General features: G+C 42.5%; 1 protein-coding gene across 1 annotated transcript in view; it reads right to left on the reverse strand.

The window, feature by feature from the left end:
- Nucleotides 1-834: 834 nt before the first annotated feature.
- Nucleotides 835-18,106, reverse strand: part of SRBD1 (S1 RNA binding domain 1) — a 164,312-nt gene continuing 147,040 nt past the window's right edge. Inside the window, exons 19-21 of the mRNA XM_083605025.1 lie at nt 17,495-17,647; nt 6,134-6,318; nt 835-1,488 (exon numbers count right to left, since the gene is read on the reverse strand). Coding sequence (XP_083461151.1) covers nt 1,199-1,488; nt 6,134-6,318; nt 17,495-17,647 — 628 coding nt within the window. The 3' untranslated portion in view covers nt 835-1,198. The remainder of the gene's footprint in view (nt 1,489-6,133; nt 6,319-17,494; nt 17,648-18,106) is intronic.

The following is an 18,106-nucleotide window of genomic DNA, read 5'->3' on the forward strand; positions in this document are numbered from 1 at the left end:
GTGCTTACTCTGAAGCCACTAATGCAAACTACCCAGGAATAAACCTCTACCAGGGTTGTATTACTTCATGTGTTTATATCAGGGTGTGGAAACTTTTTGGCTCCATGGAACTAATCTTTTATCAGGATCAGCTGTGTGGGCCGAATTTGACAGGTGGGCAGGATAACGCCCTGCCAATCACATGATGTCATTGTCGTGTCACATGATACCATGGGTGAGAGCTAGGATGGCTTCCGACACGCCTTTTGATTACGAGTAGAAAAGTGACGTTGGCCTGAGGAGCAGAAAAGTGTGGGCGATGGGGAGGGAGACTTAATAAGCCTTCCTAATAGAATTGCCAAGTGGAAAAGTGGGACCTGCCAACCAGTTTCTGGAGCTCAATACATTCCATACATCTAAGGCAGGCTTGCTCAGACTCAGCCCTCCAGATGTTTTGAGACTACAATTCCCATCATCCCTGACCATGGGTCCTGCTAGCTAGGGATCATGGGAGTTGTAGGCCAAAAATATCTGGAGGGCCAAGATTGAGGAAGCCTGATCTAAGGCCTGCTCAATTGTTCCAGCATTGTATTTCTGTCCATCTCGGCAAGGAAAGACATGCAAGTACAGGACAGGAAAGGTAGATGAAACCATTAGAAATCAAGAATTTCTGCATCTAAACATGAACTGGCAGTTTTAAATTGCTAGATTTAGTGGGTTTTCCTCCGCTGGAGAAACCAAGACTCAGTTCAGACACTTAGTGGGCCCCCACAAAATCACGTCTTGCAATTCAAAGGCCCCCAGTGAGTTTGCATCTTGGCCAGGGCTCCCCATGGGAGGTTCTCCCCCCACCCATTTGGATTTTTCACAATTTTTTACTGGCTCCTACAAGTAGCCACGTATATAGCCTCCCACACAATGAATCAGGGATGGCCCTACAGATGTCGAACTACAATTTTCATCATCTCTGGCCGCTGTCCGTGCTAGCTGAGATGGAGTCTAACCACATCTGAAGGCCACAGGTTGCTCAACCCTGCCGCAAATCATAGCATTGTTTCATACAGTCAGGAGTCTCTGTGCAAATTTCTGGCCATATTCTGAGCTTCTAGACTCCCCAAAGCAGTCTAGGCTGCCGACAGCCTGAATTGGTCCTCGTTTTTCAGCTGCGCTCTGCTCGTCGTGATAAGATGGTAGCCCTTGAAAAGTGCCAACAAACTGCTCACAATACACGTATAAGGTCCAGTGTTATTCTGGATCGTGGAATGTCAATTTCACGTACTCTGACTTCAACTTTTTCTCCCGGGCCCAGGCCAAGACTCCTCCTTTTCTTTTCTTTGGAAAGCTTGTCTTCGGTTATGTTCCGAATGGGAATCAATCCTGCTCTGCCAACGCCGATGTCAACAAAGACTCCAAAGAGAGTAGCGTTCACAACTCTTCCTGTCAGGACAGTTCCAACTTTTAAGTCTTCAAGACAAACGATGCTCCTCTTGAAATCAGGTTTATCAAAATCTGTGAGGTAAAGAGGAAATATTTTTTAAAAAGTTATTCAGGTAAGGTGCATGGTGGGCAATCTGCAGATGGCCATGTGCTTGATGATGATGATAATAGCAATAATTTTATTATTCATATGCCACCCACCTGACTAGGTTGCCCCAGCCACTCTGAGCAGCTTCCGACAGACTTAGAAAATATACTCAGAGGTGAGCTGACTGGTACCATGAAATGGAATTAATTCTTTTTGTAACCTTTTGCCCCACCATGTTCCAGACTGGAATCACCACCTCTCATGTCTGTTACTTGCAATGAGAGGCAAGCCACCATACCAAAAGAAGATTTCCTTCCGTTGTGAATACTAGGCACCCTGGGGTGGTTTCAGGGGTGAGTTTAGGGCAGTGTGAGCGGTGCGGTTTGAGACAAAACTACAGCAGACTACTGTTTTGCTAAAAGTTGTATTTGGTGCTCAAAGTGGTTCACGTTATATGTTAAAGCTAGCATCAAAAAACTATCTGGAACTTGGAAAAAACAGGGGTGCAGTTTGGTCGTCCAGGCATACAGCTCTTGTTTGTTCAAGTGTGTGTGTGTATATATACACACACTCCTGCTTATAGATGGCTCATAATACAGCTGTATAATCATAATTATAATTTTAATTATATTTCAGTGCTTGTGGTCTACATAAACAGGCAGTTCACCTAAAGCACTCTGGTGACATTATAAACCAATGGAACACACACCTATTAATACCCCCCAAAATTCAGAGCTGGTTGGCTGCCGCCATGGCTGCACAGTCTGTACATCTCCAAAACAGAAGGTTCCTTAGGGTTGCAGTCCTCAACAAACCTCCTAGGGAGTAAGCTTCATTCAACACCTATTAACTTTTTGGTATATATACATGGGGATTTTATTAGCCGCAGCACACATATTAAAGCCCTGGACAAAATAGCAAATCCTGTTGCTTTAGTGAATGGGGAATTGTAGCATCAAGTCCTTCGGTTTAAGAAACATTATTATAAAAGACAATGGGAATGCACAACAGATATCCAAAAGGGCTCGTTCAAGTGTTGGCATAGGTTTAGAATGTGCTAGGATGGCAACACCCAATGTAAATATACTGGGAAAGCAGCGCTAGAGGTGACACAATCAGAGATGAAACAGCTCCATATGATTCCAAAAGAAACAGAATATTACCCTCTGACACAAGAGTAATTTCTGTATAATGAATGAATACCTGATGAATATTACTGTTTTATGTATTGTGTAAAAAAAGAATGATGGTGATGGGGTTTTTTGGAAGCCCAGACATTTTAAAGTCAGCCATGTAAAATATAACCCACACTTTCTTGGTCCTCAAGACGCTATCCAGCCTCATTAGGGAAAAAAACTTTACTCGATTGCCGAGCCAAAAGACTATTGTGGTAGTTAACACATAACTAATTAAAAGCTACAGCTATGTTATATGTTGCAACTTAACAGAGGGGGCAGCAAACAGCTTCCCAGAATAATTCACTGATGAAGGCCATAAATAAGCATGGCAGAATCCATAATAAAGTGCTTTCTAGTTCTAAAGCAGTAAGGTTGCCTTCTCCCAACCTAGGGTCCTCTCAGTGTTGGACTATAACTCCCCCTAAGATGGGGGCCCCCAGAAATGAGGGCTTGGACTGCTGACTCACTGTTGGAGTAAATCTTGAAAGTTGGGGAGGGAAATGGATGGAATGGAGTATTCTGGAACTGGGCACAGGTGACTGGGATGCTAAACCGTGCAACGTTCTGTCGCAGGACCCACCTGTACGGCACAATAAAACTGTGTTTTTAAGGTGTTGCTCTTCAGTGCAAATGGTATTTCAGAATCACATTTGGAGACTTAAAAGGTAAAGGTACCCCTGCCCGTACGGGCCAGTCTTGCCAGACTCCAGGGTTGTGCGCTCATCTCACTCTATAGGCCAGGAGCCAGCGCTGTCCGCAGACACTTCTGGGTCACGTGGCCAGCGTGACAAGCTGCATCTGGCGAGCCAGCGCAGCACACGGAACGCCGTTTACCTTCCCGCTGGTAAGCGGTCCCTATTTATCTACTTGCACCCGGAGGTGCTTTCGAAGTGCTAGGTTGGCAGGCGCTGGGACCGAACGACGGGAGCGCACCCCGCCGCGGGGATTCGAACCGCCGACCATGCGATCGGCAAGTCCTAGGTGCTGAGGTTTTACCCACAGCGCCACCCGCGTCACCCGCGCCACCCGCGTCCCTATATTTGGAGACTTAGGCACACATTAATCTGCACATTCAGATAAGTCACATGGTAAAGGTAAAGGTAAAGGGACCCCTGACCATTAGGTCCAGTTGTGGCCAATTCTGGGGTTGCGGTGCTCATCTCGCTTTATTGGCCAAGGGAGCCGGCGTACAGCTTCCGGGTCATGTGGCCAGCATGACTAAGCCACTTCTGGCGAACCAGAGCAGCACACGGAAATGCCATTTACCTTCCCGCTGGGGCGGTACCTATTTATCTACTTGCACTTTTGACATGCTTTCGAACTGCTAGGTTGGCAGGAGCAGGGACCGAGTAACAGGAGCTCACCCTGTCGCGGGGATTCAAACCGCCAACCTTGTGATCAGCAAGTCCTAGGCTCTGTGGTTTAACGTACAGCCCCACCCGCATCCCAAGTCACATGGTACAAGGGTACAATTTCAGACTGCAGGATTAGGGTGTCCTATTTCAAAACCTCCCTTGACATGGGGGCCTAACTCATCCACGATGGGATTCCAACCAAGCCCTCTCCCTTCTGCAAGAAGGGTATTTCTCTTTCTTTTCCAAAACAGTACAATCCCAAGAATTGTATATCGTGTGATTTCACGGTTCCAACTGTATGCTACTTTGAGGAAATGTAGAACTTCGCTTGAGACTCCCTTTGTTCAGTTTCACCAAGTGCTTGTTATTTTTAGACCACAATTTTATGCATCTCCCAACACACTGTCACTGTGGGTTTAGCAGGGACATGTTCAAATTTCCCAGCAGAAAAAAACAACTCAAATCCTAAGTCTTGGAATCAAAAGTGATGCACAAAACATGTATTTATTTTTAAATACAAGGTGGTGGCGTCACCTGAAATCAGTGGGAATGTTTCTAATATTTTTGGAAAGCTTTGTGGAAGAAAGGTGGGCAAGGAGACCCTATATAGTCAAGGGTAGCCGTAGACTGCATGACATCAAAGTTTCCAGCGAAGGAATGAACTTAATTACTCAACTCCCAAACAGTTAAGCTTCTTGCAATATTACACTATGCAGTGCAGGCACTTTCCAGTGTTTTTCTCCCCCCAAAATAAAAATAACAAAACCCCTAAACCCTAAGTAAATAGTGTTTAATGGTTGTAACGGAGATGGGCTTAGGCAGCAACTCAAGAGCCACTTATATATATTTTACAAACTGCTCTTAAAAAACAACAAAAAGCTATTCCTGGCACGTCCGAGAGCCACTGCATCCCCTACCCCTGATTTGCTCCAAATATATGATCAGCTGTTAAACATTTGCACATGAAAAAGGTTGTAGTTTTGCTCAGTCCATTGCCTAATTAAAACATAGGCTGCAAGACCATATGCTTTATTCCCCATTAGTTTTATTAGTTCTCTTCACTGATGCTGGCAACCCAAAACGTTTTTACTTTCTTATGTTCGCCTAAGCAGATAATTGAGTGTTTTAAAAATATATGGCTTTTACATAATTATGCACAATTGCTTCTGAACTGTGTTATTGGTGCCTAAATATATACCGTGGCAACAGGAGTCCCATTATAAGGGAGTTTGGTGGGCTTGCTATTTTTCTGAGGTGCACGGCGGGGGGAATGACAGACAGAAATTGGGTACGTGGGGTTTTTTATTTAAAAAAGTTTTACCAGTTTCATTGGGTTGGATCCAGACTTCCCGTGAGCAGAGTTTAACTCATGGGACACCCTACCAGAGGCAGGAGGAAGACAATTTTCACTGATTCCTCCTTTCCCCTTCAGCTCTCAATACTACCTCCCAGGCTGCACCAGAAAGTCCCCAGAGCATTCTGGGGGGGGACGGACGACACAGTGGTCTTTTCATGGATCCAACCCATTGTTTCCCTGTTCTTCAGAGTGCATGCTTCCCTCTTTATTTCCTAAACAGATAGCTTTCCTAAACAGATAGGAAAGATCTAAGCTCCTAACCTTCAGGAAACATGCAGCCCAGCCTGCCCACAAAAACAGAACGTTACATTTGAGCACAGCACAAATCATTTGCTTCTCAGTCTCACGTTTTCTGCATTATTCAAGCAGGGAAAAGGGAGAAGATTTACAATCCATCTTCAAAGAAGGTTGGACCACTAGAGCTGGCCCAAGCAGGTTAGGGATCGATAAACTCATCCTGTGTGGAAGCATACTAAAGCACTCTGATTCATGAAGACCTATAGGTCTGTCCTCCTAGGGCCTTCAAGGGCCATGATTTACAGGCAGGATTCAAATTTCTTAATTACAAAACTAACACATGCTACCCAACCCACAGAGTAACACAATGCTTTCTTGCCCCGGACAACTTAAGGGGAGTTGTCTGATCCATCCATCCATCCATCTAAACACGACACTGGCTTAATAAATAAAAACACAAGCAGACAAAACGGGAAACTGCAGATGCCTTCAAATCTCTTACCTTGTCGGATGTCAAAGCCTTCAGGTTGAGTTAGCCCATCAATTATTATTTGCAGTGTTTGCCCCGTTGTATTCAACTTTTTTGCAATTCCTTCCAGCCCTTCCTTTTTAATTATCACATCCACATTTTGCTGCATGGCTGACTTTCCAATATCGCTGAGGCTTCCTCCAAAGAGCGTTAAAAACCTTATTCGTAAACATTAAAAATAACGGAAAGCAAAGCAAAAATTCTATAGATTAGAAACTTTTTGAAGTTCATAATGTTTCAAGCCTGGGGTACATAGAAATATATTCAACCCCCCCCCCTCTCAATTTGGATGTCATAGTTGTGGTGCCCCAAAAACTCCAAATCCAATGCGACCACATTGGTCATACTCCCCTAGACCCACCTCTGGGTGGACAAGCTGACCACCTGCCTATCACCCAACATCGCTTTGTCAGGTAATGATCACTGGGACTTCAAAGTACCACACAGGCCTTGCACAGAGCCCTGCCCAGTGTTTTGAAGTGCTATTGATCCAGGGCCGGCCCAAGAGGCACCTGACATGAACCACAAAATGGCCACCAGGAAAGAAGGGGTGAGCGAAGATCTACATCAGGAAAAAGGGGGAAATTAAGAACTTCATTGGGAACAAGGGTGCGAGACCAGCAGTGCCTCCTATTCGCCAAGAGGCTGCTGTAGATGCAGCATGGGGGGGGGGGCTGCTGAGGAGACGACAGATCCCACCTCCAAGGAACGTGCTGTTGCTGTTGCTACCACGGAGGCATCATCATCATAATCATCATCATCATTGGGTGATGCATTCCTTAGAAGCCAGATCTGCTGCCCCTGTGGATCTTGCCGCCTGAGGCAGTCACCTCACCTTGTGTCTCATGGGTGGGCCGGCCCTGTGCTGATCGGCAGACATGAAGTAACATCCTATCAGCTGACGGGTGGTGACTCCAAGACTGCTTTTTACGGGACCTGGAATGTCTATTCCTACATACGGCTAACTGAGGGGGGGGAGCATGGATTTAGGGCCTCTTATCATGCTTTGCCATGACAAAACTCCACTCTGCTGTGCTGTAAACTGGAAAAGTGGAGGGAATTTAATTTAAAAACCCCAACCAGTTTTTGCTTAGGTGGGAAAGAGAGCATTGATTGGTTCAGAATGACGCAGGAAGTTTCAGTGTACCAGACTTCCCTAAACCTGGTGCCTCTGGAGCAAACCCTATACATCTTATCTCATTTTCTTCATTAGCAGTTTGCAAGACTATAAGAATCCCAGATTTTGAGGGTGTATCCCACAGCAGAAGAGGATGGGAAAGTCTCTTGCTTGAACAGAACTGCAGCACTGGATACAACCCTATATATCTATGCATACATTTTCAACATTAACAGCTTGCAAGACTCTTAAGAATTCTAGCAATATCTTAACAACTTCCTGTTCACCCCATAATTATAAATGAAAAGCTATCTTCAAAGAAACAATGCCATTTTCTTGCTCCCTCATAGAGCCTTGTTCAGTCAAGGGAAAGCACTCATTTCCATGTCAACAGTGTCCTTAGTGATTACAGATGTATCCCCCCCCCCTTAAAAGAGAGGCTGTTTAATCTGGTTACATATTTCATAGATCATTTTCACCCAAATAAACGTGCTTGGAGGGCACTTGGAACAGAAATCAATATTAAACAGACAGCTCCATCTCAGCCGTAATGCATATTGACCATCTCTATTTTTAAATGTCATTGCTAAGAACAAAGTGAAATGCTTTTGCGTGTAGAAAAACGTCCTCAAATTTACTGCAAGGTCACGGAAAATGGAGCCAGAATAAATGGGTATTACATGTTAAAAGAAAGGAAGAAAAGCAGACTTTGTCACAGGCAACTTCCTCTTCTCCCTAACTCCATTTGGCTTGTGTTGGACTGAACAAAACGCACGGGCACACTATATTCAACACTAGATTGTTAATGGACAACTGTCGAAATACTGGATATTTATTCTGATATATGGGACGCAGGAGGGATGGGTATATTGGAACTTGACAATGTTAGGATGCCTGTGATAGTCTGTATGTTTATCTAATGCTGCTTTGTTGGTTTTGAATTTTGGTTTTTTTATGTTTAACACACATATTGAACAACAACTTCCAGTTGGCTATATTTGGAAAGCATGCTATAGGGCCTTCAATAAATAACCAACCCTTCTCCAAGTATTGCCTTTTATTTGTGTCTGTAATAACTGAGGAGGTACTTGCTAACGACAAATTGCAATTAACTGTTTATTGACCACTTGTATCAACACCAAATGCACATATTTTAGGAGTATTTATTTATTTTTTAAAAAAACCCTGCATTGATTAGTATTTAAAGCTAGCTGTAAATAAACATGCACTAAGCTTTGAACAAAAAACTAAACATATACACAAAAGTTAACAAAGGAAAAATAAACATATACACATTTCAGTAGATGGAGATAAATGCAGCAAACCCTCTTTCTCTTCCCCCCTTTAAGAAAATGCCAACTGAAATTACGGCCAACGTTCAATATGTAAATGCAAATTAATGGAGAGAAGGTCTGAAATATATAAGGAACACTCATATTCCACTTCTTAGCCTATGCCAATGGATGCTATATTCACATTTAGGTTACTTTAACATCCAACAATGATGTTTTACATCATTGAATTTTACACCAGGGGTGGCTAACCTGCAGTCCTAAAGGTGTTGCTGGGTTACAGATCCCAGCTTCCTTAACCATTGGTCATGCTGGCTTAGATTAATAGGAGCTGGAGTCCCACCACATCTGGAGGGCCACAGGTTAGCCACCCCTGTTTTAGACACTTCTAGGACAACCCTATGGATGTCTATTTAGAAGTAAGGCCCATCAAGTTAAATGGGGCTTATTTCATTTATATCAAACCTTTCCTCCAAGGAGCTCAAGGTAGGAAAAACAGTTCTTCTCATTTTCTCCTCACAAGAACCCTATGATGTAGGCTATGCTTGAGAGATAGTGACTGGTCTGAGGCCTCCCAATTTACTTCACGGCTATGTGGGAATTTGAACCCTGGGCTCCAAGGTTGCTGTCCAACACTGTACTACAAAACACTGGCTTACTCCAGGTAAGTGGGTATAGGACTGCAGCCTTCCAAGGTCTAACTGGACCTATCAATGTTCACAAGTCAAAATTCATCATATTCTGGACACTCACTGTAACATATATATTGAGATTGGTTTCCATACTTCATTGAGTTGCCCACATTCTTAGTGAATTAGTCTGAGTTTAGATCTTAAAATGAAAGGCCAATTCAGGTTATAATATTTTTAATGGCTGGTTTTTTAGAAATGGAATATCCACTGGAATGGATGGAAACGATCATTTCCAGAGAGGTTTCTGAAGCTTAGAGATCTGCCAGCAATGACCATGTTTGATGCAGAACAGCACGCTAGGGGTTGCAAGGGTGAATCAGTGAAAGCAGCCTCACTTCCTGTTCTGCTGGATCAAAGAACGGTCTGTGAGTACAAGCGGAACCACTGGATACAACCAGTATTTATATTGAACCATACATAGGTATGGCACTGCCCCAAGGAGCCCATAACAGAGGAAAATACAAAGGTAATGGGAGGAAATGAAGGGAGGGATAAAACGGGTAAAGTATGGCTGTGACCATACTTCAAACACAGGATGAAAGGGAGAATCGTGCTAAGAGGAAGGCACACTTGGCAAACCCTCACCGTGATCAACTCCTGCCCAGAGCCCTATGTCCCCACTGTGGAAGGATGTCCAGATCCAGAATTGGCCTCCACTGTCACTTACAGACTCACTTCTAAAACCATGTTTATGGGAGACAATCTTACTCGGCTATGAGTGATTACTAAAGAAGAAGAATACTCAGGATATAGTGCAGAATAGTGGCATGGGAAGAGAAGGAAATACTCCAACCAGATTAACTGGTATTAATGGCACTTGGAGCTGTGCAAGTTACAAAAGGAGATTCCCATATGTGCAGTACTAAATACTACGTATTTTTTTAATAAAAAAATAAGCTATGGCACAAGACCCCTAAAATATCAATCTGCATGAAATATAATCCATAAACCAGATGTTGCAATTTTGCCGCATAATATACATAATCTGCTTAACATCCTGTCTTAATGAGCATTTTCTCTGGGATTATCTTTTGGCAAACATTTACATCTAATTAATGAAAACCACCTTACCCAGTAGACTAATGCAATGCAGCGAAGAAGAAAATTATATTACTCTACCAAGATCCCCAAATAGGGAGCTTGGGTCCATTACCTCACTGTAATTTCTAAACGTTCCCCTGGTTTTTCCAGTGCAATTCTTTAGCAATACACACACTCTGAAACTGGATAGTTTGCCCATGCTGTATTAATTGTCATAGGAAGATCTGCCATTGCAGCCTGCTTTTTACATACAGACTTCCTTCGTAATTTTAATATACAATCCTAAGATTCCAGGAAAATATACTGCCTTGAAAGTGCTTATGCAGAAATCTTTGCTTAAAAATGGTTTTTAAGTTCCAGAAAAATTTGTATTACAGACACTTAAAAAACATTAATATGCTTTATTAGAATTCAGAACTATATTAAGTTTCCACAGTGGGAAAGTATTAATACATTTTGATCATCTAAACACAGTCAAATTGACCACAATATGTTTGCTGCATGTTTTTTCAATACATTTAAGGTAAAAGGATTATATTCTGGCTGTTGAAAATATAACTACTATTTTAGATTCCACTGCAAGCTTCTCACCCTTCTTTTCAGGAGTTTCTAATTCAACCACAGAAAGTGCCTGCAGATCAAAGCTGGGTAGAACAAGTCACCACTTGGGAGCAATTTTGTTTAAAATCTAAATTTTAATATAAAAATGCTTGGGCTTTAAAGCAGTAAAATCTGATTCAAGGGTGGGACACAGCAGTTTTGAGTATTTGGTGGGCTTTTGATACTTCCAGCAGTTCTCAGTCTTTGAAAGTGGTATTTTTTGGTATGCAGCACATGTATTACATGAGTATTTTTATAGTGGATTTATAGCTCCCAAAGATTGATCATGGAGAAGGCTGAATCACATTTTGTACTTGTTAAGAGTCAAAGTTTTTGCACCCCCTTCCTCGTACTGCTTTGTGCCACACGTTTAAAGGAAAGGCCTGTCGATCTGCGCTGCAGTGGATCCTCCCCATGTAAAACAGTGCCAGGTTTCATATGCAGAAAGGGCTAGGAATTGCCTCTTTGTGACCCTGGAGAGCCAATGTTAGTTAGAGAATTCTGAACTCAATGGCTCAGTGGTGTGTCTCAGTATAGGGCAGCTTTCTGTATTCTTTCCTTAACATCAAACAATAGCCTGGTGACCTATGCACAAATATTCCACGCGAACCATTGTTGGCTAATGAACATCAGTGAAATTTGGACACCAATGATATACAGTGGATGCTCTGGTTGCGAATGTGATCTGTGAGGGATGCACATTCACAACCCACAGTGTTCGCAACCCGCAGCGGTGAGTCTGCACACACGCGGGTTGCAATTTGGCGCTTTTGCGCATGTGTGACTGCCAAAACCCAGAAGTAACCCGTTCTGGTACTTCCAGGTTTCAGCGGTCCGCAACCCAAAAAAACGCAGCCTGAAGCGTCTGTAACCCGAGGTATTACTGTAATGTCACACAATGACTACAATCTACAGAACTGGATTGCACGCACAGAGGACATTAAATCAAATATATGTCCTCCTTTTTAGTGTGTGTGAATGTTTATTTAAATTGACCTCACTTGTTGTTAGTCTCAATTGCCCTCATTGGCATCAACATGAAGCCACATCTCATTGATTGTGTCAACTCACACGATGCATATTAATGAAGTTGAGAAACATGGTCATGCCATACAATAAGAATTGCCCAGACTTGAGTTAATGCACGTTACATACAAATTTAGTTGAGTCAGATCCCATTTTTAAAGTATTTTATGTATTTGGCAATTATTAAATGGATATAACGTTTTCCTCCGAGATGTCTGCTGCAGTGATCTCACATGAAAATTCTGCATATTGAACTCCTGCTGGAATTACAGTTTAGACACAAACAAACAAAAGGTGTGCGGGGAGAAATTGTTAGAAAAATAGAAAGGGAACTGCCTACTTCATGTCTGCAGATATGAATGAACACAATACACCACCAAATATTTCTTGTGCAAATCCCACTGAAAATAATGGATATTGCACAGCAGAAAATGTATTTATCTCCCTCCCTACTTCAAGAGGACTAATTCTAGTGTTAGCCCCAAGAAGATGACATTGTAGATCCCATTTAAATTGGAGCTAGCCAGCTGCACTGGCCCCTAACAAGTGGCAGACACATGAACTCTGAAAAACGTTTCGGAGGTCACATACTAAAGGTCACATACTAAAAGTGAGGTCGTCTATGCGGGAATCTTAATGAACTGCTGTGAACCAGATATTGATGTTTAAGATGGCAAGTAACACTTTTTGGGAACCTAGCATGCATGTATGAGAAGAGCAAGCTTGTTCATTCGCAAACAAGGCTACTTGTTTGCATCCGATTAAATGAGACCACATTCAACGATTCCAACATTAAGGGGAAGAAACCCACTACGGTTGCTGATACAAATGCAATTTACACTTTAACGTTGGTTGCATATAGTGAAAGTTACAAAGACTTGATAGTTGTAAGTGACAATGAAGGTACAGAAGTTGTTCATCTCTGTCCTCTGGGCTTAAATAGCGGCTGAGAAGTAGGACTGGTTAGGCTGCAATTCCAACCACAATTATTAATGAGTAGAATATATGGAAAACAGCAAGCCTTAAGGCGAAACTATGCATGATGTTCAATACAGCTTTGCTGTGTTTGTGTGTGTGTGTGTGTGTGTGTGTGTGTGTGTGTGTGTGTAGCGTGACTTGCATCAGATGGGAGGAGCCCCTGAAAAGACAAAGGGATCAGAGTGGGCATGGGGAAGAATTGTTACCCTTTCTTCCATGGCCTAGAACAGCATTGGCTTTTTTTACTGCTGCATCACACTGTTGACTCATGTTAAGCTTGTGGTTCACTAAGACCCCCAGATCCTTTTCACATTTAAGAATGACATTGGCTAGAAATCAATAAGGTTACAGTGTCTGCATTTTGAGGCTACCAGACAGTTTTTTTAAAAAATAGAAAGAGGTATCCAAGACCACTTTCAAGTGCCTTTTAATTAGCACTTTCACAGACTAGGGATTCTCTATTTACTCAGCATTCATCCTAATTTGTTTGCCCAGATATTGGCTATTTAACTCACATGCTTCCCAATGCATCAAAGCAAGTGTTTCTCCACACTTTCTGGTGCATATCCCTGTCCCTTTCCTTACTGCAAAAAGACAAGACACTTTGGGGGAAGTTGTGCAAGAGCACCAAATCAACTTGAATTGTGCTGCCCAAATTTGCTGGTGTGTAACTGAATCCCAACCCAAAATAGCAACAGCCTGGAATAGCCCTCAATAGGCGGTTGTGTGTGTCTGTGAGGAAGCGGGTGCCCTTTATTGAGCTTCTGAAAGCCTCATTCCTCAAGGCAGGCTTTCTGTTGAATATGGACTAACTAGGGAGTTTGGAAACGTGTAACTAGAATGTTGAAACGGTAGCTTTGCTAGCGTTAATACCAGATGTCTACTGAGCTACACAAAAGTGGAGTTAGTTTCTAGTTAGAAGTGGATTTTGCTCTCTTTGCTTAATCTTAGTGCCTACGCCATTTACACTACTCTGAATCCTTGTAAACCGAAAGGTATGGGAAAGGGTTTTTTTGGGGGGGGAGGGGGGCGTAATCTATTAACCAGGCATAGGCTGCTTGCCAGACGTCAGAAAATTCCTAGTTGGCTGTTTCCCAGGCTCCTATTGACCCAGGGCACATCAGAAACCCAGCGGGTGTTGGCAATGAGATACTTTTAGGATTATGGTGGATACGTTAGTGGAAAGGCTTTTACCCACCCTTTCTGATATAGTTAAAATGCCATGCCCATAATGATGTGTCAGGAAATAAGGGGAACAAATGGTTTCTTAAGGAAACATGCAGCACAATTGTGAGTATATTTACTCAGAAGTAAACACATTTGCTTAAGGGGGAATCTCCCCATAGGCGCTAAGGAGGGACCCCAATGCCAATAGTAGCTTCAGAAAAGATTTTCTCCTAATGCAACCACTAGTTCAGGGGTGGCCAACTCCCAAGAGACTGGGATCTACTCACAGAATTAAAAGCTGCCAGTGATCTACCGCCTTTTGGGGGGTTCATGTCAAAATTGTTGAGCTTTTTTTAGAAGGGAGGAGAGATCCTTGTTTTGGGGGGAGGAGGAAAGTCCCATTTTTTGGCGGTGCAAAGTTGTTGAGCTGATTTTTGGGTGGAAGAAGGGGAACAGCCTTCTACCCTAAATAAGGATTTATCACAAAAAGTTGTACAAATAAAGTGGAAAAGAACTGGAATTCAAAACAACAGCAGCAACACTATCCCCACCTATCTGACTAGGTCCATATCAACAAAAAAACCCATGAGTATTGATTATTTCCTTTTCATTTGCCTCCAACTGACATTCTAACATTCTGTGCCTCCATGTTCTCAACCACAGACTTACCTTACAGACTTGCACAGTCTGCCTGACTTCTGGTTTCTTTAGTCCCTTTTTATTTTGCCTCTCTATAGCCTCAGCTACCACCAGCATAGGTTCTTATCAGGCAATTTTGGGCTTCTTGTTAAAATGTGTTGTTGTTTTTTTTAAATTCACTTCAGTTGAGCATGGGACTCTTAATCTTCGAGTCCCGTGTTGGGCAAAAGATGCCTTCATTGAATTGTGTTGGTCCCAGCTCTACAATTCTATGCTTCTATGTACCGAAGAAGTACGGTACTTCACGTATGTGGAATCAGGTGGCCCAGATTCTCTTCGAAATGGATAGGCACTCAGCCATAAGAGTTCGCTGTTACTGGGAATAAGCCACAAAGCCCAAAATATTGCTTGTCAAACTAATGAGTGTTTTGCCAGATTAAAAATAAAAAAGGAGCTTTTTAAGCCTCATGATGTTATAGATTCAGTATACTGGGCTATGTGATCTTCAGTGAATGACATACCAGCATACTGCCTTAAAATACCTAACTCTTTCATTTCCAGCTTAAGAGTAAAGTGCTGCTGCAGGCAACAGAATATCAGGGCGGCCTTCTTACACCCAACAGGGATTGTGTGCTTGCTTCAGCACAAATAAACGTGGCAATATCCAGCGGCATTAACACTCCACTTTATTTCCTCATAATTGGTTATAAAGAGTTCCGCACCTACTGCTAGCATCATAAAAGCATAATTTGCAAAGGAAATGTAAACATATGACTGGAAAGAAAAGGGAAGTAATAGAGAACTGCCATTAGGCAGACATTTCATTTGCAAATCCTTGTACATTACTTATTCTGCTTTTATCCTGTTCTTCCTTAGAAGGAGATCTGGGTGGCTTGCACAGTCCCTTGCTGCCCTCTTACATCTTCCCAACAACCAGGCAAGGTAGCTTGTGCTGAGAGCTGGTGACTGGCCCAAGATCACATGGGAAGTCTAGCTGTTTTGCCCGGCTCCACCCACTTTTGCTTTTGGCCCTTTCCACACTTGACGTATGGGCCCCAGAAGGTTGCCCATAAGAGACTGTGGTCCTCAGGCCACAAAAGTTTACCCACTTGTAAGACAAAACACCACTGAGTAAGAAAGGGAAACCAGCAAGGCACCAATTGCAGGAGAAGGAAGGAAGGAAGGAAGGAAGGAAGGAAGGAAGGAAGGAAGGAAGGAGAGAGACTTCTGGGTGTAGGAAATATTTCTGTTGCTTTCGTTTTTTTTTCGTTTTTTTTAAATAAATTTTTATTGATTTTCCAACATATATTAAAACACAATACAACTAACAACTAACAACACATAAACAAACAAACATATAAACACGTATAATTTCTTAACCTCTTTTTCTTAGACCTTGTTTCAACGACTTCCCCATACCTCCCTTTTCTGCATCCCTGTTTTAAACTTTTCCAGCAACCCCTAATTTCAATAACTTATAATTCAATTTCTTTAATCTTTTTCCTCTTACCCAATTATTTATCACTGCAATTCTGTTTTACATTACCCATGACATTTTAGCACTCATTAATTTTACAACAGTTCTTAAGATAAACTTTAAATTTCTTCCAATCTTCTTCCACCGTCTCTTTCCCTTGGTCACGGATTCTGCCAGTCATCTCAGCCAGTCCCATATAGTCTATCACCTTCGTCTGCCACTCTTCCAGCGTGGGTAGTTCTTGTGTCTTCCAATACTTTGCTAAAAGAACTTTTGCTGCTGTTGTAGCATACATAAAGAACGTCCTATCTTTCCTTGCCACCAATTGGCCCACCATGCCCAGGAGAAAGGCCTCTGGTTTCTTGTGAAAGGTACACTTAAGTACCTTCTTAATTTCGTTATAGATCATTTCCCAGAAGACCTTGATCCTTGGGCACGTCCACCAAAGGTGGTAGAAAGTACCTTCAGTTTCATTACATTTCCAGCATTTATTATTGGGCGTATGATAGATTTTTGCAAGCTTGACTGGGGTCATGTACCACCTATAAATCATTTTCATAATGTTCTCTCTTAAGGCATTACATGCCGTAAACTTTATACCGGTAGTCCATAACTGTTCCCAGTCAGCAAACATAATGTCATGACCAATGTCTTGTGCCCATTTAATCATAGCTGATTTAACCATCTCATCCTGTGTATTCCATTTCAACAGCAAGTTCTGTTGCTTTCGTTTTGAGCTCAGTGTTTTGAACTGAGTCCTTCCTCGGTGACAGCTAATTTCAGTTCAAGTCTCTTCATGATGTTGCAAAACTGAGTTCAAATTTATTTTTCTTCCTTTCTTTTCTTTTCGGCTTTATCCCTGGGATAATAACACCTGACACAGCAGTAACGTGCTATGGCAGGGTGCCATTTCTGCACAGATATTACAATCTACGCTTGACATGGAAACAACACAAGGAGCACACGTGTGTCACCGTCCAGAAAGGTTAGCAAGTTATCACTGCGCAAAACAACTTAACATTTAGGAGCCTGGTCCATTAGCCCCAGTGAATGTGACAGTTCCAACATACACAGGGGGATTCATATAAGCAGCAACAGTTTCTTTCGTATGGGTGAAGAAATGCCTTGTGTGTGCCAAAGGACGCCAAACAGAACTGAAGACTTTTAACTTCGCCGTCATTATAGTACAAGACTTATTAAAGTCAATGTATTGCTCCCCTGATTTTTCCATTATCCGAGAAAAATGGCCATTTCCTAAATGAAAAGTTAATATGCTAACTGTAGAGCCATTGTATTATTGCTTACCTCATTGCAATATTATATGATTCTGGGTGGATGCAAGTTTGATCCAAAGGATTTGGCTGTCGAATGATGTTTATTGCCGCTTTGGTTTTCTTCTTACCCTGCTTCTCGTTTGCAGCTGCTTTATGACCCTCAGATGCAAGCTCACCCTGTTGACTGATGTCCAAAATCATGGAAGAGAAATGTGGAGTTGCCGTTAAAAAAGAGTGTCCCTGAGAAGAGTGTTTACCTCCCCCTGTGCTAGCACTACACGGGGCCAAGGAAATGTGATCTTATGAGTGAAAGCGAATTTCATAATTAACAAACCTTTGGAAATCCTGGCCAAAGCAAACCCACAAATGTCCTAATCGCAAGGTGGCTATTATGTTAGCCTCACTTGAAAGATGTCTGGTGCAAACCTGGGCAGAAACATCATTTTAGGGGAAGTCCCTAAAGCTTTGAGAGCATGCTTTGAAGGTACAGAATGTCTGAGGTTCAATCTGCAGCTAAAGGACTGTACCTAGGCGGGGGAAACACTGCTTTGTTCAACCCTAAGCACCTCCAGGTAGGACTGAGGAAGACCTCTCTCTGAAACCCTGGAGAGCTGCCATCAGTTTTGTAGACACTAATGAGTTG

This window comes from Podarcis filfolensis, assembly GCF_964270895.1.
Source record: "Podarcis filfolensis genome assembly, chromosome: 3".
In the NCBI taxonomy this organism is placed as follows: Eukaryota; Metazoa; Chordata; class Lepidosauria; order Squamata; family Lacertidae; genus Podarcis; species Podarcis filfolensis.